General features: G+C 55.5%; 1 protein-coding gene across 2 annotated transcripts; it reads left to right on the plus strand.

Moving 5' to 3' along the window:
- Positions 1–305: 305 nt before the first annotated feature.
- Positions 306–22,623, plus strand: SH2B2 (SH2B adaptor protein 2). 2 transcript variants are annotated; one of them, XM_057373355.1, is made up of 9 exons: positions 306–437; positions 9,609–10,496; positions 12,726–12,827; positions 16,378–16,469; positions 18,655–18,749; positions 18,920–19,102; positions 19,231–19,424; positions 20,097–20,268; positions 20,703–22,623. In XM_057373355.1, the coding sequence occupies exons 2-9, from the start codon at positions 9,636–9,638 to the stop codon at positions 21,014–21,016; spliced, it is 2,013 nt and encodes a 670-aa protein (XP_057229338.1). In that variant the 5' UTR covers positions 306–437; positions 9,609–9,635; the 3' UTR covers positions 21,017–22,623. The 2 variants fall into 2 exon arrangements, with proteins under 2 accessions (XP_057229338.1, XP_057229339.1); XM_057373356.1 differs by having other exon boundaries at positions 9,620–10,496.
- Positions 22,624–22,977: the final 354 nt, after the last annotated feature.

The raw sequence follows: 22,977 nt of genomic DNA on the forward strand, positions 1-22,977 counted from the left end.
GGGTCGCAGGGGCTCCTGGTSCCCCCCAGGAGCGGTGCCTCCCGTCCCCGCGGGGCCCTGGGGACACTCGTGGGGCAGCTGCGGCTCCCGAGCTTCCTCCAGCCCTGCTCGGCTGAGCCCGGGCAGCACCGCGGGAAGGCCCTTGCGAGGCTCGGGGGACTTTCTGCCTGGCCCTTCTGCGTATTTCTGGTTTTGGCGAAGTCAGGCTGGAGCCCAGCGGGACTGTGGCTTTGGGGAGGTGAGATGTGCCTGCGGATGTTGCTCTGGCCCCGGGGCTTGACAGCCTAAACCTTTGCCTTCCAGGTGCCTCCCTCCCTCCAGGTCGGTCTGGTACTTCCTTGCAGCGTGGAAATTGATCGGTWGAAGTTATGCATTTGACCTGCAAGAGCCACGCTGCTGGTGCTTCGGGGATCTTGTGAACTGGAACGGGAAAGGAGGTAAAACCTCTCTGTGCACCCAGCACCCTGCCCAAAATCCCCTGCAGGCCCTGCTCCTGTGTCTGGGAGTGGATGAGGAGCAGCTGASGGAGCTGGGGGTGCTCAGYCTGCAGGAAAGGAGGCTCAGGGGGGACCTTCTCCCTTTCTCCATCTGCCTGGAAGGAGGTTGTAGCCAGGTACAACTGGCTAGACAAGAGGAAATGGCCTCAAGTCATGCCAGGGGAGGTTTAGTTGGATATTTGGAAAAATCTCTTCACTGAAAGGTTGTCAGCCTGCCCAGGGCAGTGGTGGACTCACCATCCCTGCAGGATTTAACAGACACGTGGATGTGGCACTTGGGGACATGGCTTAGTGGTGRCCCTGGCARGGCTGGRGGAATGGTTGGACTGGATGATCTTGGATGCCTTTTCCAAACTGAACGGTTCTATGATTGCTCAGAACTCCCCTCCATGGGGATTTTTGGTTTGGTTTGTTGGGAGAGTGGAGAAGGACCACGGACATCTGGGGAAACCTTTCTAAACCGGGATCAGTGCTCCTAAACCGCAATGCTGAGCCCTCCCTGTACTAAAGATGTGTGCTGCCAGGAGATCTGCTCAGAGGGGATGGCCATCCCTTGGGCCTTCCTCTGTGTCCCTCTCTTTGCCAGTGTCTCACCATCACTGCAGAGGAGCCCAGGGCTGCCACTGAATGGTTTCTAAAAAAGCTGCGGAATTCTCTCTGCTCCGCCTGCCCTSTCTGGTGTCTCACCCAGCATAGTGACCATTCCCCTGTGCCACTGAGGGGGGTGAGCCAGCCCTGGTCCCCTGTCCTTGTCTGGACAAGGCTTTGAGGTCAAAATCACCTTCCTAAAGCCCCTCAGCTGGCTCAGGGCTGCAGTGGCTGCTTGACTGCTCTTCTGGCTGCACCCCTGGGCCACCAGGACTGTCCCCTCTTCTCCTGGGCTGTGAGCACATCTCATGCACCCTCGTGGTCATGTCCAACCTCCTCATCCTTCCTCCTTGGAGGTAGAACACCCGTCTCCTCAAGATGAGGATGTTGCTGGCTAATGCCTTTCCTCTTCCTCTTCCTCTTCTTCTTCTTCCCAGCAGAGGCAGAGAAAGCAGATGATGGTTGCACATCTGCTGGCCCTGCTGACTCGGGCTGGCTGGGATGCCCCAGGGCAGTGCTTCCAGCCCTGRTGCTCCTGGCATCATTCCCCTCCTGCCTGTGGGTGCCCTCGCTTGACCTCAGCTGCTTTCCCTGCCCGTGGGTTCCACTGACGTGGTGGGATATGTGTTGGAGGCTCATTCCTGGCTCAGTGATCACCTTCCTGGTGCTGGAAGAGGCTGGCACAGGGAACCTGGGGGCCCTGYCACCACAGGGAGCAACTGGTGTGCTCCCCGAAATCAAATCCCAGCTGGCTCCTTCGCAGTGGAGAGGAGAGAGCATCCCTGAAGGGAAAACTGCATCTCACACCTGATTTGTGCTAAAGGGAAAGCCAGAAGGGCTTGGAGAATCTGCTTGTTGGGTACAGGGTCTGGGTTTGGGATGAGACTTGACTGGAGCCCTACATCCATCCACACCCACAGGAGAGGGACCCAGAGTGTGTCCACCCCAGGATCCCTCTGGGAAGATGTTTGTGCCCTGCTCCACTGGGTCCTGGCAGCATTTGGACCCTGGGGCAGGAGAGGAGCTGCAGTGGCACCCCTGAACCCTGGCAAGAGGGACAGCAAAGCAGACACAGCTCTGAATCCCTTTGGTGTGCTCGTGGCCATGCTGGGTGCAAAGCCCTGCCTGCCCAGGAGCATCTCTGCACAGTGGAGGGGAAAAGGATATTTGAGGTTGGATCTCCAGCCAGGGTTGGCAGCTGTAACAGGGTGTTTTGGCATCATCTGGTTGAGAGGGGGGGTTCAAAGCCCACTGGAATTTTTATTTTGCTTAATACACCACTTAAGCAATTAGCAGTGATTGTAGCAGTCCTGGGTGAGGCGCTGGGTAGAATTGAATTTCCCCAGCTCAGATACCATTAGGCAGCAGTTTAAGGCTGTTTGCAGGCGGGTATGAGACAGCGATGCGTGTGGGGAATTAGATCTGCGAYGTAAAAGAAAAACATAATAAGAAAATTTCCTACAGAACCGTGTAACTTTATCTCATGTTTATGATGTGCTGTAATTGAAAACAATCTTAGGGGGTTCTCTGATCTAATGATGGGGGATCCCCAGTGATGACTGTGCTGTATCCATCAGGATTTGCTCTGCTGAGCATCCACCCAGCTCTCACCCCAAAAGCACCCAAGGAGCCCCTCCATGGCACAGCAAACCCCAGGGCACTCTTTAAAAAGAGTTTGCACTTGCTTTGGGAAATCAGCAGTTGAGTTGATACAACAGGGCTTTTTCTTTAAATCCCCAGAGTTTTGGGTGCACCCAGAAGCGAGGGGTGAGCAGATAAATCTGTTGTTTGGCATTTCTGAGTGCAGGAAGGGTCTGCCCACGGGTACAGGTCATGGTTAATGTGTAACAGGTGTGCAGGACACTGTGCACCCACAGCAGGCCAGCCTGGAGGGGGAGGATGGATGAGCACAGAGTTTTCCAAGGATGGCAAGGCCAGAGCAGGAGGAGGAGGAGGAGGGTTTTGTTGTGGGATGAGGAGCGGAAGGAAATCAAGGCTTAGCGAGGGAAATATGAGATTGCTTGGTTGGGGACAGGGCTTCTGCTGCTCCTCAGGGGAGGCTCTGCTATTGTGGGGGTTAAAAATAGACTTTGGACTGGGTGGTTTTCTGTGGGAAGCACTCTGGCTGGAGATAGGCACGTGAGGTGGCATCTGAGTGAGGGGGAATGGACAACAACCCCTGACCTCCTTCATCTAAAACTCTATTTTTTTAATTGTTTTATTTTCCAACAGCTTTTCCTTTGGGGCATTGAAGGGGTTGTCTCTGCTTTATTCCCATCACATTGCCTCCAAGCCCCAAGCTGTATCCATGATGCCCAGATGCACCAAAGCTTTGCTGATCATCATGTCACTGCACCCTGGGGACCCCCTCCCCACGGCTGAGGTGTYCCCCAGGTCCCACACCAGTGCACCCAGTGGGTTCAGTGGCTTGGGTGATGCTCCAGCCCCGTGCATGGGCTGGCAGAGTGGCTCCCTGCAAGCTGGATGGAATTACTGAGGGAAAAGATTATCTAAGACCCAGTGGATCTTATCTATGAACTTGTCTTTATTTTCCAGCAGCTGTCAGCACGGGAGGTACAGCGTCCACTGTGGGGGATTTTGGAGGGGAGGGAGAGGAACAGCCCCGTGGTGTGGCCAGAACAGTGGGAAATGGAGGATAACTCAGGCTTTACTGGGGGGCTCTCATGGGTCCATTTGCTTATTGTCAGGAGCATTGGTTGCTGTGGGGCTGGAATCAGGATATCACACACATCTGTGTGATCTTTGTGYGAGAGGGGTGGGGGAAAAGGACATTTCTTGCCCATTTTCCTTTTGAAGGTGTGTCYCTTCAGTGCTTGCACCCCAAAAGCCTGTCCTGGCCATCCAGCACTGCTGGGTGCTTTGCAGCATCTGTTTGGAGAGCTGGTCTGACTGATGCTGTGAGCAGTGGGACCCCTCACTGTGCAGCAGAAAAAGGCACAAGGAGCCTTCTCACTGCAGAAAGATGTTTTYTGAGCTGCAGGTGATGGGTGGACCCTGAAAAGCATCTGGGCAGGGAGTCACAGCATGCACCCACTGAGGGATTGGTTCAAGGCAGGTGGKATGGCCATAAAATTTGAGGCCAAAATGCTGTTCAATAAATATTTTAGTGGGATGGACAGTAAATGAGAGGAACAGAGATTGCTTCCATTTCTGTCTGGTTCAGCCAGCCAGTCTGATTTAAGATCAAAATAGTATAAATAGTACAGGGAGTACTGAGGAATATGGACAACAATGAGCTTGTCCCACCCCAGGGCTGTGGGCAGGGGTCTGGTGGGGGTGTGAGACACACAAGCAGGTGATTTCTGCTTTTGTTCCTTATGGTTTTCTCCTCCTCTGCATGCAGGTAAAGCTCTGGTGGATCTTGAGGACTCGAGGTGGGGAGGGTCCTCGAGGTGACAAAGGGAGGAGGTCACTCGGTTTTTGCATGTTTCAGGTCTCAGCTGTGGAGTGGGGGGCCATCATCCCTCATCCCGTTGTGCTTGCAGGGAGCAGGGAAGATGGCCTTGCTTCTCTCCTGCCATCACTCTGAGCCTGCTCACTCTACCCCGCTGTCCCTGAGGCCAGTCCCCATCCCGATTTTTGCTGTTTTCCCGATTTTAGCTGTGTTTTTCCCGTCTGCCCAGCGCAGGCAGTGCTCGGGGCTGCGCGGGCAGGCTCCGGGCTCCCTCGGGAGCTGCCTTGTGTGTCAGGAGCCGCCTGCCAGGAGCATCACCTCGGGGGGGCCGGGGGTATCGCCTTGCTCTGCGCCCTGCTCGTGACTCGGGGATCTCCTCTGGCACGGCACGCTTAGGTCAGGCGCTTTTCTGGGGGAGCAGGTGCCTGGGTTTCCTCGTGTCATTCCCGCGGGATCGCCACGACCAGCTGGAGCTTTGAGTGGCATCGATCTTGCTGGAAACMGAGCAGCCTTACAGGGCTGGGATTTCCTTCCCAGAGAGCTCCAGCTTCACCTTCCTGCGCTGGATTTTCCTTCCCCGTGGCTCTCTGGCTCAGTCAGAGTTTTCCCTCTCGGGTGGAGGATGCAGGCAGGGATGGAGGGATTCTCCTGGCCGCTCGCAGCCTCCACCATGCAGTGCTTTTTCCCCGCTGAGTTTCAGATCGCTTTGCCCCAGCCTGGCTGCGCTGCGCTGGGTGGAAGGGAAACATCTCTTTATTAGGGTTGTTTCCTTAAATAAAGCCATGGGAGCCAGCGCCGGGCAGGCCGTGCCGGGCAGGCTGTGCTGGCCATCCCATGACCGGTGTTGCGCATTCGGGTTATTAACACCTCATTAGATGCTGGTTCCTCCCCGCGCCTCTGGTTCAGCAAATCCCAGCGGCTTTGTTGTTGCTCCCTGACTCCTGCTTCACCGGGGAGTTGTTTTTTTATGGTCTCCTGCGCTTCTGCTGACAGTTTAAGCTTCGTTTCTTCTTGTGGTCAGTCAGCTTTGCTGTGACTTTCAGATTGTTCCGTGTGCCCCCCACCAGAGAGGAAATGCCTCAGCACACCTTGATGGGAAAGGTGTCCCAAATCACTGCCAGCAGCTGGCTCTCCCCTGCCATCCCAGCCTGGGTTTTCACTTGGCAAAGCCCAGAATTTCTTTATTTTTATCTTCTCACTTTAAATCTTGACTCAGTTTCCCAAATGACAGCAGCAGCAGGTGCAGCTCTGCCTTGGGAGGAGTTTGGGGACTCATGCAGGTGRGTTAGGAGCCCATCACCAGTCTGGTGCTGTGGGTGCCACTCCATGGCTTCTTTGTGACAACARCCCCCACATTTTAAATATTTATTTGTCGGTCCTCTTAAGCCACCCAGGCTAGGGACTCAAGWCTGTGGCCCCTGAGCCAGTTCTGGAGTGTGTTCATGGCACTTCCAAAGGGATCTGGCTCCTTAGAAAGGTGCCTGGAGCGTGCTGCAGCCCTCAGCGAGCTGGGCTGGCAGGAGAYGGCCCTTTCCAAAAAGCAATTGCAGATTTGCTGCTTATTTTCATCTTGAGCTTATTTTCGTCTCTGCGTGCACCGCTCTGCCCGGGGATGCTGTCTGTGGCATGATAAGTTATTTCCAGAAGTGGGGCAGAGCTGTTGGTATGGAGGGGAGCGCAGGCACCCAGATTAAAGGTAAATCCACAYGGATAATTGGGAGGCTGCTTCCTGCAGAAATCAGGTGAAGCAGAGGCRGTGATGGCTCTGCAGTCCCCGGGGCTGCCCTTAAACCACCCCAGTGACTCCCAGCCTGTGCTGTCGGATCCTGGCTGGGGGCTCCTGGGTGCGCTCCGGGCAGGGGGGGTTGGATACGTGGCACAGGGTTAGTAATCCCCACCGCCGCCTCCTCAGACCTGCCAGATGTCTCTCCTCTAGGCTTCATTTTTATAAATTGGCCTTTTAAAGTCTGTCATCCCCGTGCAGATGAAAGGAAGATGCTGTGATGCCWCTGCGTGCGCGTCTCTGAGCCTGAGCCCCGCTGCCGAGCCTGTGTCTCCTTGAGGCTTTGTGTTTGGGGCTTTATCTTTTTTGAAGTGTCTTTTTTTTCCACTTCTTTTTTCCCCTTAACCTCTCAGAGTCTGTTGCCATCCCTTGGTGTGAGGCAAGCAGGCCCTGAGCATCCTCCTGGAGGGAGGGATGGGGAGCTGTGTTTTCCCCCAAATTCACGGGGGGGGGAAACCAGCAAAGCCCGGGGCAAATAAACCCATCACCGTGGGGCTTTCTCTTCCCCCCACAAACTCCTTTCTATTCTTTTCCCTTTGCACCCTTTCCCTCTCTTTTGCTCTTGCCATGATTTCTCAGATTGGCAGCCAGAGACTCCTTTTCACCTCCCTTTTCTCCCTGAGCCCAAATACTCCTGGCCCATGGCTCGGTGCCAGGGCAGAGCTGGGGTTGGGCATTTTCAATTCAAAGGGCAGAGTCTTTAAATCCTCTGCTTGGTGATGGATGGATAATTAGGAATTTCATTTGCTGGGCGGGTAACAAACAGCTTTGCATTTTCTGCTGCTTTCCTGATGTCTCTTGGGGAAATTCAGACGCTGCTCCTAAACTGCAGGGATGGGTTTTTTCSCAGCTGGCACGGATCCCTGCTCAGGTCTCCGGGAAAGCCCTGTGATGCTGGGGAGAGCCTTGCCAGGGATTTCTGCAGGGGCTGGAGCTCTGCTGGTGATGTGGGATGTGAGGGGTCAATGCAGGTCCACGGGTACCCTGTCCTCAATGCCGAGGCACCGAGCAGCATCACTGCCTTAAAGGTGGGAAAACACCACATGCATCGTGTTCCTSTTGGGGTTTTTGTTGCCTGTGTGGGTTTCTCCCTGTTTGGGGGGGTTGAGAGMAATGAGGTGCTCCCAGAGAGCTCCTCACCACAGGGATGTGCTGGGGATATGGCAGCAGCTCCTGGCCACAGCTGCTGCTCTGAATCACAGCCTCCAGGGCTCTGGTGACTGACGCGTTTGGGGTCTGGAGGATAAAGGAGGGGGTTATCCCGGTCCCCAGCGCCCGCCCCGATCCCGTGGCTTGTGCCGTTCATCCGAGCGGTAATTAACGATCTGCCGTGTGGTAATTAACGATCGGCCGTGCGAGCTGCCGGCGGGACCCGGCGCGTGATTTATTAGCAGGAGTAATCCCTGGCCGGCAAAAGAGCTGTGAATGGAGAGCTGCGAAATCCAGGGAAAGGGCTGCTCTGTGAATAGAGAGCAGCAAAGCCCGGGGGAGCTGCYCTGCCCTTCCAGACCTGGGTCCCACAGGACTTGGGGCACACAGGCACCCCTGGGCTCTGTGTCTGAGCCAGATGAGATGGAYTTGCCCACCTGCTGCCCTTGGAGTGGTTGAAAAACACAGGGAACATGTTTTTGGGGTCATGGGCTCAGCAGTGCCCCAGCCAAGGCCCAGCATCACCATGAGCAGTTCTGGGAGGTGATTTTTGAGATGCAGTCACTTCCAGGATCTCCCTGGGGAAGGCTGTTCRTGCTGCCCAGAGCCTGGCAGAGATTTGGGAACCAGGCTGGACTGTGCATGTGCCCTGCCAGTCCCATGGCCACTGGGGRAATGACCAGTGTGGAGTCTGGGCCAAGTGATTCTTCTCCTGTCTGGTCTGCAGCTCCCATCAGCTTCTGGTGTGCTCCTGGCTCTGGCTTCTGTTTCTTTTCCCCCTGTAGCCCACCTTGTCATTGGCCACTGGACCTGTCCTGGGTTATCTGTTACCTGATGCTCAGCGGGGAGGGTGAAATCCCAAAATTGATATGGCAAAAGATCAGGGCAGAAATGGAGAATGGAGAAAGGGAAAGAGCAGCTGCTGGGTGCTGCAGTGCCCAGCCAGGACTCCTTTCCCCTGTGGAGAGCTGTGCTGTGCCCAGGCAGACACACAGCCAGAGGAATCCTGCAGGCAAATCCCCCCGGGCTCCTCCGCTCGGGGACTCCTTAGCGGTTTCATGAGAAATCAATAATGCTTCTGCATGCTCATAATCGTAAAATAAGTACAATTTATGGCTGCTGCCGCGGCCAGGATCTTATCCTCGTGGTGAGGTGGAGAGAGAGCGACACAACACTTTTCCACGGCATTTTCTTTGCATGGGAGCTACGGATCAGCTCCTGCATGGTGGTGAGGGGGCAGGGTGGGCTGTCCATGCCCCTGTTTTGGGGTGCAGTTTGGGCTGTCCATGTCCATGCCCATGCCCCCATTTTGGGGTTGCATGGTGGGCGGTCCATGTCCATGCCCATGCCCCCATTTTGGGGTGCAGGGTGGGCTGTCCATGCCCATACCCCCATTTTTGGGTACAGGGTGGGTTGTCCATGTCCATATCCTCGTTTTGGGGTGCAGGTAGAGCTGTCCATGTCCATGTCCCTGTTTTGGGGTGCAGTTTGGGATGTCCATGTCCATACCCTCATTTGGGGGTGCAGGGTGGGCTGTCCATGTCTGTACCCYGACTTGAGGTGCAGGGTGGGTGGTCCATGACCCCATTTTGGGGTACAGGATGGGCTGCCCATGTCCCCACTTTGGGGAGCAGGGTGGGCTATCCATGCCCATACCCCCATTTTGGGGTACAGGGTGGGTTGTCCATGCCCCTGTTTTGGGGTGCAGGGTGGGCTGTCCATGATCCCATTTTGGGGTGCAGGGTGGGCTGCCCGTGTCCATGACCCCGTTTTGGGATGCAGGATGGGCTGTCCATGTCCATGACTCCGTTTTGGGGTGCAGGGTGGGCTGCCCATGTCCATGACCCCATTTTGGGATGCAGGGTGGGTTGTCCATGTCCATGACCCCATTTTGGGGTGCGAGGTGGGCTGTCCATACCCCCGTTTTGGGGTACAGGCTGGGTTGTCCATGTCCCTATTTTGGGGTGCAGGATGGGCTGTCCATGCCCCTGCTTTGGGGTTGCAGGGTGGACTGTCCATGTCCATGCCCCTGTTTCGGGGTACAGGATGGGCTGTCCATGTCCATGCCCCTGTTTTAGGGTGCAGGGTGGGCTGTCCATGTCCATGCCCCTGTTTTAGGGTGCAGGGTGGGCTGTCTACGCCCATCCCACCCTCAGACCGTGTCCCTGTCCCTCAGCCCGCCGGCAGGTGGAATGGGGCAGCCATGAACGGCGATGCCCTGTGCCAGGAGCCCTCCTCCCCGCTCCCCGACTGGAGGGAGTTCTGCAAGCTGCACGCCCAGGCAGCCGCCGTGGACTTYGCCCAGAAGTTCTGCCAGTTCCTGAAGGAGAACCCCCACTACGACACCCCGGGGGCCGAGACCTCCTTCTCCCACCATTTCACCGCCAACTTCCTGGACATCTTCAGCCTGGAGGTCAGCCGGGTGTTCGTGTCYGACTCTCCCACCAAGTACAACATCGTGCCCTTCGTGGGGCTGCAGAACTGCCACGTCCCCTACGGGCGGGAGGTCACCCCGAGGAAGGAGGAGACGTCCACGGAGTCCCTGGACAGCATGGACGCCCCGCTGGGCGCCAGCCGCTACCTGACCCCGGCCCAGCAGGTGCAGGCTCGCAARGTCTCCTCCTACGGCCAGTCCCGCAGCTCCGAGGACGTCTCCATCCACGCCACCACCAAGCCCAAGTTCAAGAAGGGCTTCTCCTTGAGGAACATGAGCCTGTGCGTGGTGGACGGAATGAAGGAGATGTGGCACCGTAAATCGTCTCCGGAGCCGGGCACCGAGGCGGCTCCGGGCGGCCGCAGGGCCGAGAGGGAGCCGTGGCCGGCTGGGGGCAAGGAGCCCGCTGACCCTCGGGAGAAATGGACCCACAAGCTGCGCCTGTCCAAGGTGCCCTCRTCCAAGGTGGAGCTGGTGGACATCCAGAGGGAGGGGACGCTGCGCTACATGGTGGCCGATGACACGAACTGTGTGGGGAGCTCGCAGTGGCAGAAGTGCCGCCTCCTGCTGCGGAAGGCGGTAAAAGTGGAAGGAGAAAGGTTCCTGCTGGAGTTTTATGTCCCTCCGAAGGTAAGCCCTGGCTTTTCTCTGCCRTTGTTTTTATGAGAAATTCAAGCAGCAGTTGGGCTTTGCTTGGGGCTTTTTTTGTTTCCACTGCTGAGCTGGGCTGAAATCCAGCTCTGCTCTGGAGGGAGATCTGGTGCTGTGTGGCCGAGGTGCGAATAGATGAGAAAATGTGCTTGAAACCCATCAACCCAAGGCCAAAATGAGCCTTGCACTGCTGGTGTTGGTCTGTGCTCTCAGCTTTTGAGAAAATATAAAATATAAGATAAATTCATGTGCATCTCTCTGGAGAACAGCTCAGCGTGGATACGGATGGTGGGCTTTGCTGAGGGCTGGACTGTGGGCTTCTCCAGCCTAAGGAATGGGGCCTGGCTGGGAGGAAACAACCCCATGTCCATGGTGCCCACAAGGAAGCCTGCAAGAGGGTGGAGAGGGACATTTTACAAGGGCATGGAGTGACAGGACAGGGGGAATGGCYTTAAATTGAGTGTAGAGATGGGTGGGACATTGGGAAGGAATTGTTCCCTCTCAGAGAAGCTGTGGTTGCCCCGTCCCTGGGAGTGTCCGAGGCCAGGCTGGATGGGGCTGGGAGCACCCTGGGGTAGTGGAAGGTGCCCATGGCAGGGGGTGGAACAGGATTCCTTCCAGCCCAACCCATTCCATGGTTCTATGGATGGAGGATCTGATGAAGCCTGCCGTGTCAGCTGCACCAAAGAGAAAATAAACTTGGGTTAAAAAGGAACAATTGCTGCTCTTAAAGCATTTAAGAGAGAGCTCATAGAGGAATTCCTTTTTTAGCGTATCTTGATTTGCCTCTAAAAATCAATTCTGAAATTATTTTATGGCAACTTTWATGAACATTGTCTGCTCTTCTGTTATAATCACACCCTGCTTTGCTTTACAGCTTTCTCCTCTCATCCCATCTTGCTTTCCATCTGGCAAATGTAAAAGTGGCATCAGTCTGGCACAGCTGGAAGAAAACTGCTTTTTGTTTCAGCAGCCCACATCTCTGGTTTTGCATAGACCCTACAAAAACTATGGCCATGTCTTTAAACCTCTAAAGGGAAGAACCCTCCTGGAGAGAAGGGGRTTGGAATGGGATKATCTTTAAGATCCCTCCCAAACCAAACCATTCTGKGATTCTGAGMCCCTTCTCTGGCTCAGGGGTGAATTTTCACCTTGTTTCCTTTCCTTTTGARGCAGCTGCCGCTTCCTTTCTGACCTTCTCCTGTGCAAACACCGAGATGGAAAAATTCCCCAGGGATGGGCAGAGCCTTGCACGGCTGAGACGTGTCTGGAGGCAGCACTGGGGCTCTGGGGCTGGCAGAARCTAAACATCCTGAAAGGGAAAAAGCAGTTTCTGTTCTGTCTTGGATTTATTTATTTTTATTTCCCAATAAAAATGGGAACTGAGCCCGTTATTGGTAACTTGCAGCCTGCAGCTCCTTGTTGGTCTCGTCCCACCCACTGCACCCAAGGCAGCAGGCGCAGGTTTTGGTGACTAAACCTCATCTCTGCTTCCTGCAGCTGCAGTGCTCCAAATCCCAGAGCCCTGGAGGGGACCAGCCCTGGAGAGCAGCTCCACCAGCTCCTTTGTGGGGATTTGTTATAATTAAAGCAAATATCTGGGGAATTTGTTGCTCAGCAAACACTTGGAGTGGGAGGCACCSGGTCTTGCCTCCCCACCGAGGCTCCGGCGGGTGCCAGGGGCCCCCGGGGGAAATTCATTTTTCTTCATTTTAATGTAATTAAAATTCCCTGCATGGCTGAGGCTGCTGCGTCGGAGCTGCTCGGTTGAAATGCTGCTCCCGTGCTGGAGGAACAGGGCTGCTTTCCGCTCGTGGAGCATCCCCCGTCAGATAGCGCAGCTCTCTGCATCGGGAGAGGCTTGAAAATGGAGGGGAATTAAGTGGTGTTGGCAGAGCTGGCACATCAGCCTGTGCTGGAGCAGGGAGGGTGGTTTGGCAGTGAAATGCACCTCCCTGCCTTCCACTGGGCCTCCCCTTGGTTTAATTCACAGAGCTCAGAGTTATCAGGCACGGGAGGGAAATCRATGCTGTTTATTCCCCCCCTGTAATAACCACACAGGCTGAGCTGATCTTGCCTCTGAGAGCCCTGCTGCATTGTCCCCAGGGACAGTTTGATTCAATTGAGTGACTTTTTTTTTTTTTAATTCATTGATTTCTTTTCATTTGTTTCCTTTGGTTTGTTTCTTTTTTTTTTTCCTTTTCCCAGGCTTCCAAACCCAAGGTGAGCATCCCGCTGTCGGCCATCATCGAAGTGCGCACCACCATGCCCCTGGAGATGCCTGACAAGGACAACACCTTTGTCCTGAAGGTGAGAGCAAGCTCTGGATCCCTGCAGGAAGCCCCTYTGCACCTGCAGCCTGCAGTGCAGGAGACTCAGTCCCCAAGGGGGTCATTGCCCTGGCTCTCAGAGCTGAAACAGCACAGGATCCCTGCCTCCTCCAGCTGACACCCAAATGTTTTGGGATCAAGCTGTTTGGCCTTCACCACGGGGTTTGGCTCCTCTGGGTCACCAGAAGATGGGWTAAATTAGCATCCAGAGAGAACCTGCAAGGAAAGATGCTCCTTGGTGCAGCTGCTTGTGGTTTTGTGGTTGCTGCTGTCCCGGCGCGGGGGCGTGTGAGTCACTGACACGGTGCGATGGCGCTCAGTGATGTGGTCTGCTTGACAAGGTGGCATCCGGTCTAAGGCTGGACTTGATGGTCTGGGAGGTCTTGTCCAGCCTTAGTGATTCTATGGGAATGGCTCTGTGGGGGAGAGATCCCCAGGGATCAGCCCCACTTGAGTTTGGGGGCACRAATAGAGTGAAAATCTCTCTCTTCAGAATTTCCCGTTTCATGCAAATAACGAGCTTTAAGCTGCCTCCTGCTCTGCTGGAAGACAACAGCCTGCTGTGAGCTGGATTTTGTAGGGTCCTGGACAGCATGATGGTGATGGACCACTGCATTTTGAGCATTTCTTTGTCCTACCCAGCTAAAAAACACCTCTCTCCCTGATGCTTCTCCCCAAGAGTGTGTGGCAAAGCAGAGTGGAGAGGCCAGACTTCCCAGCTGAATGAACCTGTTGGAAAGCTTAGAAAACTATGAAAGGGAAAGAGGGAAAAAATTGAGCCTGGCTTTGTGAAAGCCCCCAAGCCTTGGCTCCAGCACACATTCCCATGGGAATCAAATCCAGTTCCTTGTCAAGGTCACACACCWTCTCCTGGCACCTTCCCTTCCCCAAGGGCTTCTTGCTCTTCAAYCTCAGCAGTGGTCAGTGTTCACTATGGGCATGAAGGCTCATTCAGCTGTTGCCTTCCGTGCCTTCAAGACCAACTTTAAATGCCATTTACTCTCCAGACTGACAGCCCAAGGTCCTCCTTGCTTTCCTTGCAGGCTCTGCAGAGAGAGCACCCCAAAGTTTACATGGGGCCATTGCCCAGAGTGGGTGGGAAGAACTGCTTCTCCTTTCTTCTTCCTCTTTGTCCAGCCCAAGCTGATCCAATCGCTTTTCCTCACACCCTGACAATGATGATGTTGACTCACACGCAGCCTGTGGGCTGCTGTAACTCCAGGATGATTTTTGCAGAACTGCTCCCAAGACGTGGTTCCTCAGCCCGCGTGCCCTCAGCGATCGCTGTGAGCTCAGAGCTCACTCTGTCCTTGAGCTGGAGGCTGGATTCAGCTTTTTSTTCCACTGAGCATTTCTCAGCTTTGACAAGTTCATTTGGATTCTCGCCTGATCCTCCCACACACTCGCAGTGTAGTGTCACCCATGAATTGATCAGCATTTCTTTGTCCTAATCAATACTGAGGCACGCACAGGGAGCCTTGATGGGAAGGAGCTGCTGGGCACATCCCTCAGCTTTGACCACTGGTCATTGATAACCCATCAACCATCCATCTCTGCTCCTGGAATATGGCTCATCAGCTACCTCAGGTGTTTTCTACATCCCTTTACAAGTCCCACCTCAACCGTGTCACATCAGTGTCCAAAGCATGGCCAACAGCAAGAGTGTGCCACTGCTTCTCCCGTTTATGGAGGTTACAATGGGTGGAAAAGCCCCTGCCCCCATTTTTTGGAGGTTACTCTGGGTGGAAAAGCCCTTTCCCCATTTACAGAGGTTAAAATGGATGGAAAAGCCCTTTCCCCATTTATGGAAAAGCCCTTTCCCCTTTTCCACCCATGATGGGTGGAAAAGCCCCTGCCCCATTTATGGAGGTTATGATGGGTGGAAAAGCCCCTGCCCCATTTATGGAAGTTACTATGGGTGGAAAAGCCCCTGCCCCATTTATGGAAGTTACTCTGGGTGGAAAAGCCCTTTCCCCATTTATGGAGGTTACTCTCTGGGTGGAAAAGCCCCTGCCCCATTTATGCAGATGGGTAGAAAAGCCCTTTCTCCATTTATGGAGGTTATGATGAATGGAAAAGCCCCTGCCCCATTTTTGGAGGTCATGATGGGTGGAAAAGCCCCTGCCTTGTTTGGGGAGGCCACACTGAAATAGTTTCTGCCAGCTTGCCTGAAAGTGAGCAGCCAGTGTGTCCCCAGAGCCCATCAGACACCAAGCACATGCAATTTTTTCCATTGCACAAGCAGGTGCTTGCAAAATACCCGAGCCCTGCACGTGTTTCGCTCRCTGTCATGCTCTGCATGAGTGAGCAGCCCCATCTCCACGTCACTCCATGCCTTGCCYTCAGAAAGCCAGAGAAGATCCTTTCTTCTGGTTAAACAAATTTKGGGGGGATCTTTGCAGCTGCCCTCCACCCCTGCTTGGAACAGGGGTCAGCCCAAGCCAGGGCTCTGCTCCCTGCCCTCCTTGCTTGTTTTCAGGACAGTGATTGAGTTGTTTGTGATGAATTGGATTTGCTTGGAGGTTGTCTCAGCTGGCAATGTGACACCCCCCGGAGTCAGGGCTGCTTTGCCACCTCGGGAATGTGGTGTTTAAGGCTCCATGAGGGATGCAGGGAAGCATGCCAGAGGCACACAGCGTCCTATGGCATCTGAGWCCACTGATGTGCAGCCTCTGGGTTCTCCCCAGCCCCAGAAAGGCACAGCTCCTTTGGACTAGACAATTTGGAGGATCTTTCGGATCCTTTTTTTTTTTTTTCCTTTGAAAGTGCATTTTTCTCCCACTCTGTTGCAAWCAGAAATCAGAAGCCCCGCTGACCAGAGGCAGAAAAGATAACAGAGGAGAGGTTTAAAACTCCTGGGGTCTGGTAGGGTTATGGGGCAGAGAGCARTGTGACTTCTGCCCTACCTATGCAGAACTCATTTTTGGAGTTCACTGGGGTACCCCAGGAGTGAGGGATGCTGTCTGCTTGCACATATGCTGCCAACCAAGTGTGGTTTTGCCATGGAAGCTGTAAAAACCTTATAAAAAAACCTGCTCGTCATACATTTGCTGATAACAGTGGGGTGGGCATTTGGCTCTGAGCCCCAGCTTGGGTCAGGGGTCACCCTTGGATGTACCAGAGCATCCCTGTGTTGGGATGGGGTGGGACACTGATCCTCTGGGTCACCCCTGTGCCGGGATGGGGTGGGACACTGATCCTCTGGGTCACCCCTGTGCCGGGATGGGGTGGGACACTGATCCTCTGGGTCACCCCGGTGCTGGGATGGGGTGGGATACGCTGATCCTCTGGGTCACCCCTGTGCCGGGATGGGGTGGGACACTGATCCTCTGGGTCACCCCTGTGCCAGGATGGGGTGGGACACTGATCCTCTGGGTCACCCCGGTGCTGGGATGGGGTGGGATACGCTGATCCTCTCCTGCTGAGCCAAGGTGCTGTTTAGGGGGTCTGGCTGGGTTTTGGGGTGTGTTTTGCCCAGGGATGAGGGGCAGCACCCCAGTACAGCTGACTCCATCCCACATTGCCTGCAGGTGGAGAATGGGGCCGAGTACATCCTGGAGACCATCGACTCCCTGCAGAAGCACTCGTGGGTGGCCGATATCCAGGACTGCATCGACCCCGGGTAAGGATTGCTGGGGATGGGCTCGGTGGGGCTGACTGTGGTGCCTCACCCCAAGCACAGGCTGTTACCCCCTGCAGTTCTTGCTGTTTGGGTTGTCACAGGAAGTCCCCAGCTCACACCAGCAGAGGTCTTGGAGGCAGAGTTAGCAACCTGTGTCTGTCAGGGGGGCAGAACACTGGCTGCCTGTTCATCCTTCTCTGCTCCACATCCCCTCAGCCTGGCACAGGCAGGTGACCTGGGAAYGCAGCCTCAATGCAGGAAGCTCCTAACACCCACCTTCTGAACCTTTTATACTATATTTCAGCTCTTTTCCATGGTTTTCCAGCTTAGCATCCATGACATATTTAAGGTTCTTGCTGGTTAAATTGATTTATTTGTATTTCTATCACAGTGGCATCAATATTGTCACTGGAGTCACAACTCAGCCAAAACTTCTCATCTGCTGTTTCATCAGCACGTGCAGCAGGTTGTGTTAGGGAGGTTTGTGTGCCTGGTGCTGCTGCCCTCCAGCTGGCTCTGGGRAAACCCTGGCACTGCTCTTCTTAGCACAGCTTTGGAAAAACAAGGTGCTCATGCTTGCAGAGGTGAAAACTTCAATCAAACCTGGAACAGAGGCTTGGAGAGGCTCCTGCTCCCTCCAGGCTGCCTTTGCCCCCTCCTGCTGGAGAGAGGCATTTGGTTGGTCCGTGGAGGCTGCATCTCACAGGGAGGATGCAMTGGTGCAYTCCAGATCTTTGCTGCTTTTGCTGTTTTCTGAAATCTGTAATTCACTGRCACAGATTGTCCAGAGAAGCTRTGGYTGCCCCATCCCTGGAACTTTCCAAGGCCAGGCTGGATGGGGCTTGGAGTAACCTGGGCTAGTGGAAGGTGTCCCTGCCCATGGCAGGAGGGYGAAACGAGATGAGCTTTWAACTCCCTTCCAACCCAAACCATTCCATGATTCTATAATTTGAGCAGCAACGCCGAGGCTGCTGACAGAGGCAAGGCTGGAAAAAGGCCCCTTTTTTCCTCACTCAGTGTTTCAGTGCTGGTTTTCCAGCTGGRGCTGAGCACCACGGATGAAAACTCCCCTGGAGCCACCACAGGAGCCGCTGACATCCCTGCGCCAGCCCCTCGCTCTGCCCCTGGCAGCCTCCCAGCCCTGTGTGTTTGCTTAGCACCCAGCGCCGTCCCGCTCTGGCCTCCGGACGTGACTGTAAAGCAAATAATAATGAACTCCAGAGTAAATAATAACGAGCTGTTTAATACACCGACACACACGCTCGGTGCCAAGAGCGAATTCTCAATCAGCTCCCGATGCTTTTGCCAAGGGCTGCGTGCTGGAGCCGCCGCGTGAGCGCCCGGCGACAGCTTTTCTGCAGAGCGCTGTTGGTTTTGGTTTCCTTCCTCCCTTCTTGTTTTTAACTGGCTGCAGCTGAATGACTCCCAATGGCTGATTCACTTACTGGCCTCTAAATAATTCAGCAGCTCGCGGGGAGCTGTTGCCACCGACGCAGCAGCCGCTTCCTCGCTGCCTGTGCCCACGTGGCCCCGCGTGAAGCAAGAGCAGCYGAGTGCCGTGGGCAGCTCCGGACTCTTGCCGGCAGCCGGGATAAAAATAGGATGTGGAGCAAGTCGGATGCTTGTGCAAGAAGGGTGCTGAAGTGCAGGGGGAGGGTTGGTAATGGGGATGCTCTGAGTGACCCCGGTGCTCTATTCCCACTTGCTCTTTTGTTTCAGGCCTTGTGGCACGGTTTTTTTGTGTCTTTTACAGGCACAAAATTCCCGTGGGTCGGTAATTCCCTTTGCAGAGGGTGARAGTGAAAGCACCCTCGGGTGGAAGTTGGTGGTGGGAGGGTGTGTGGGTGCAAAGCAAAGCGCTGAGTGCCAAGGTAACAGCTTTCCTTCCAAACCCACGAGGCTGCAGCAAAATCCTGCAGCTGGGACCAACCAGCATGACCTGTGTAGTGTGGGCTTTCAAGGGTTTCATCCCTCCCAAGCTGGTTTCTCACCCCCAAAAAGTCTGTTGTTGTTTGGTGGCTGCTCTGCTTCTCAATGCTCTTGGTGCTGTGACAACCCCTTGGGAGAAATTAAGGAGCATCAGGATGTGCTCCTGGATCACACTGGAATATTTTGGCTGAGTCCCCATTCCATGCCAGTGAGTGAGGTACCACATGTGTGTGTCTCTGTCTGTGCTTTCCTCCAGGGACAGTGGGGACGACATCGAGCTGGTGTCCTGTGCACAGGGAGCCTGTCTGCCAGGCAGAACAACCTCCTCCAGCTGTGAATTCCTGGCTGATGGTAAGGAACTGTCTGTGAGTCCCTCAGAGCTGTAACCTAGCCCTGAGGTGTCTCCAGGWGCCAGGACTATCCAACACAGTTGCCTTCAGAGCAGGACAGCCCCCAGCTTAGCCCAGTGATGGTGGGTGATACTGAGCCTYGAGCTCATCCCTCTGCAATTTCCCTTCCAGATGTGCCCAGGCCGCCAGACAGATGTGCCCTGCCCAGTGCTCACAACCCCACCACGGCCACCTCTGTCCCTGTGCCCCACGGCCGGGGCAGGGACTCCCTGGGGGAGCTCCTCACCCATGTCCCACTGGAGAGCTTCCTGCAGACACTGGAATCCTCCCCCACTGCTGGTGGGCATCTCACAGGTACTGGGATGCAGGATGCAGCCCCAGCATCTCGCTCTGGAGGCTGCAGGGAGGGAGAGGAGAAGGGGGCAGGAGGAGAGGGGGTGATGCCCGGGTGCTCCCTAAAAACCTGCTGTCYCTGTGGGCAGGGGAGGACAGCGAGGCCGAGGCAGAGATCAACCTGTCCGACTTCCCCTGGTTCCACGGGACTCTGTCACGGATCAAGGCGGCCCAGCTGGTGCTCTTCGGGGGCGCCCGGAGTCATGGGCTGTTCGTCATCCGGCAGAGTGAAACGCGGCCAGGGGAGTACGTGCTGACCTTCAACTTCCAGGGGAAAGCCAAGGTGRGTGTCCTCTGCTTCTCCAGGAATGTTAGTGCCAGCTTTGCCCAGCACCCGGGCTTCCCTCTTGCTCTGGAATGTCAGCAGTGGCTCCAAACTCAGTAGCTCTGCAGGGAGCTGGAAACTGGCAGGGCATCCCTCAGGACCACCTGGCCTTCTCCCCCAAGAGCCCTCTGCACCCTGTCCCGCCCCTTTCCCTACTGGATCAGTGCCTGCCATGCCAGCATACAGTTAAATATCCCATGGGAGCTCAGTGTAGCCTGGCACATCTTCCCCTACCCTCTCCTTGTCCATTCTGTCCTGAAATACGTGAATACACTATGAAAAAACAGCCACAAATAGTTTTCTGCTATTTTGCTAGCAGAGGGTTTGAGATGAGACTGCCTGTTATTGTCACCTTGCAAGAAGCAGTTCAGGTGGGCTGGGTGCTTYCCCAGTCTGCCTGTGACACTGGGATCAGAGCTCCAGATGCCCTTCTCTGGTTGTTTCTTCATGATGTTCATCCCCAGGAGAAGCCAAACTCCTCCTGGGGCTGCAGCAAGAGGGGTTTTGCAGGAAACCCCCTGCAGCAGGGAAAAAATACCAATATTATGTTAGGATCAAAACTGATGGATTGCAAGGGTGGGTGTTGCCCTCGTGACCCCCAGCTCACTCCCTTGTCCCCTGTGCTTGCAGCACCTGCGCCTGTCGCTGAACGAGAGTGGGCAGTGCCACGTGCAGCACCTCTGGTTCCAGACCATCTTTGACATGCTGCGCCACTTCCACACGCATCCCATCCCGCTGGAGTCGGGCGGCGCGGCCGACATCACCCTCCGCAGCTACGTGGTGGCCCAGAGCCCGCAGCCCGGTAGGTGCCAGGGCTGGGCAGGGCTGGACGTGGAGGGCAGGCTGTGAGGTTGGGCTGGGATCTTGTGTGGCCCTAAAAGGGACAGACCCATGGGATTCCCACCCTAAAACAGTGCCCTGCTGATATGCGTGGCTCTGGAGGTGTGTCAAGGTGGGTGTCACCCACTAAAGGTGGGCGTTGGGGACCACGCAGCAGCAGGGCTGTGTCGCTGTGACCCTGTGTCCCTGGCTGGGGGTGCCAGTCCCCTGGCTCGGATAGGAGAGGGGTCTGGGAGGCTTGGAACACCCTGCCGTGCTGGGAGAGAGAAGAAAGGAGGGCTGGAGGAGAACAGGGTCAGGGAGGGAGGGGGGATGTGGGAAGGTACCTGAGAGGCAGAGGGAGGGGGCCGAGCCCCGAGGCAGCACKGGAGGAACAAACTCCTGTTTCCCTTGCAGACACGGGCCCCCCRCCACCCCTCGTGCCGCAGCCACCGGGCTGCCGGGTGGACCTGCCACCTCCACACTACTTCTGCAGCACAGCACCCACGGGCCCGCCGGTGCCGCCGCCCGCTGATGGGGCAGCCGTGGCCCCCGCTGTCCCGGTCCCCRCACCCTACCACCGCCTGGAGGGTGCCCTGGGCCCCCGCAGCCGCAGCGACAGCGCCGAGCGCCGGCCTGAGCCCCCTGCCGCCAGTGCCGAGGACTACCACGAGGCTGACAGTGCCCGGAGCCGGACCCGGGCGGTGGAAAACCAGTACTCCTTCTACTGAGCCCCCGTGCTGGGGGCTGGATGGCGGRGGAGCGGGGCAGCCGTGCCCCTCACCGCTGCACCAGCCTCGCCACCTCCTCCTGCCACCACCAGCGACCCAGCCGGGACGTCCTCCTCGCTCCCTGCTGCTTTTGGGAGCTGTGCCAGCGGTGGGCAATGTCCCAGCTGGACCTGGCACAGCCCCAAGGTTGGGGCGGTGCTGGGGGTGTGGGAGGCTGAAAGAGTCAGTGCCATTTTAGAGCTTGCAGCCTCTTCTCCTTCCCTCCGGACCAAGAGCTCTCCCAGGGCCGAGCCGGGCTCCCTGCATCTCCTCCTGGGTATGACCATCGTGGGATGGCACCCGRAGCTGTGACAGGCTCCATCCTCCAGCCAAAGCACCTTGGCATGTCCCCTCTGGGGCGAGAGCCCAGCATGGCCAACATCCTTGTGGCACCATCGCCCTGCAAAACAGCTGCTGAGGGACTCTGGCRTTTTGGGATGCCCATGGCAATGTCAGCTCTCCATGCAGACTCTTCTTGCACACATGGATGTGGGAGGGCACTGCTGCAGAAGTCTGAGGGTTTATCCACACTGKCTTTTGGGGTCCCTCTGGGGCACGTGTTTCCTACCCTGTAACAGAAGAAGGTTTATGTCCAAGGTTTAATGAATTGCATTCAAGGAAGGGTTTTCCTGCTGTCCTGCCTTTTCTGTTCCTTTGTTTCCTTTCTCTTCTTGCTCTACCAACAGAGAATCCCTGGATAACCCTTTCTCCCWCCCTCTCTTCCTTGATTTTTCAAAGCCTATGCTCTCCACAAGGGCATCAGCTCAGCCCTCTGCCTGCTCTCTGCCACAGCTGGGCAATATTTTCCATTGCTCAAGGCAAACCTTGGAAAATATGACAACGCCCCCTCTATGCATCAGTTGTTGATCATTCAGAATATCTTGGTGGGGGGTCAGGCAGAGGCCAGGGGCTGTATCCAGAGGTGAGGAACAGCTCTGCTTTGCAGGTGCTCAGCTGAGCTCCCAGGAATGAAAACACTATATTGATTCTTTTCCAAGAGAGGAGGGCTGGTGGGTCCCCTTCCTGCAGCAAATGCCACCTTCTCCCCAAACACACGGCCCTTTGGAGGGCAGCGGGGGCAGTTTGCTCTACTGAGGATATTTCTCCTTCCTCAGCCCAGCTAAAACACAGCTCAGAGGAGCAGGGAGAGGCTGCATGCTCTTGGTTGATGGGTTTAACACGCACAGTGAATGAGGGGAGTTCTCTGGATCTGACACAGCCATTGTCACTCTGGTTTCTCCCTGAGGTCCCAAGGGTGGGATCCAGGGGGCTGGATGGGAGCCCAGCCTTACAGACCTTCAGATATTGGCTAATGTCTCACCTTCTGTGTCACAGGATAGAAAAAGGAGGGGGAAGAAATGATCTGCAAGCAAAAAAATGTTAATTTGTAAATAGGGAAGAGTCTGGAAGAGTTTACTGTTGTGTAGAATAAATTAATTTTATTTAAAAAAGAAAAGGGGAGGGGGGGGACTTGTTAAATGGACAACTCAAGTTCCGGTTTTAAAATAAAATCACTTGCAAAAACAAGAGCATGTGAGCAAGAGCTTGGGGCTTTGCTGAATTTGCTACTTGAAAGAGAAAAAAAAAGAAAAAAGGGAGAATGCTGTCATGTCTCATGTGTGCAGCCCTCGTTGCTATCTCCAGGCAGTTGGGGCCAGGCTCGGTCTGTCTCTGCCTGCTGGAGTGCACTGAGAAGGAAGGAGGAAGGGAGTTCTCCACACTGCTGAGCAGAGGGCGGAGGAGGATGGGTTCAGGCTGTACAGGACAGGGTTTCCTCTCCTCCCAGGCTGTTATTTACTTTGTCTGGTTTGTCAGTGGTGCAAGTCAGAACGCCTCCATCCCCAGAGCAGCAGGGATAATCGGGAATGAGCAGCCCTGGGCTGTGAAGGCGGCCCTCCCTTGCCACAGGCCTGTGCTAGCAT

Source organism: Malurus melanocephalus, unplaced genomic scaffold (genome assembly GCF_030028575.1).
Source record: "Malurus melanocephalus ecotype Western Australia unplaced genomic scaffold, MMel_1.1 scaffold_193, whole genome shotgun sequence".
NCBI classification, from domain to species: domain Eukaryota; kingdom Metazoa; phylum Chordata; class Aves; order Passeriformes; family Maluridae; genus Malurus; species Malurus melanocephalus.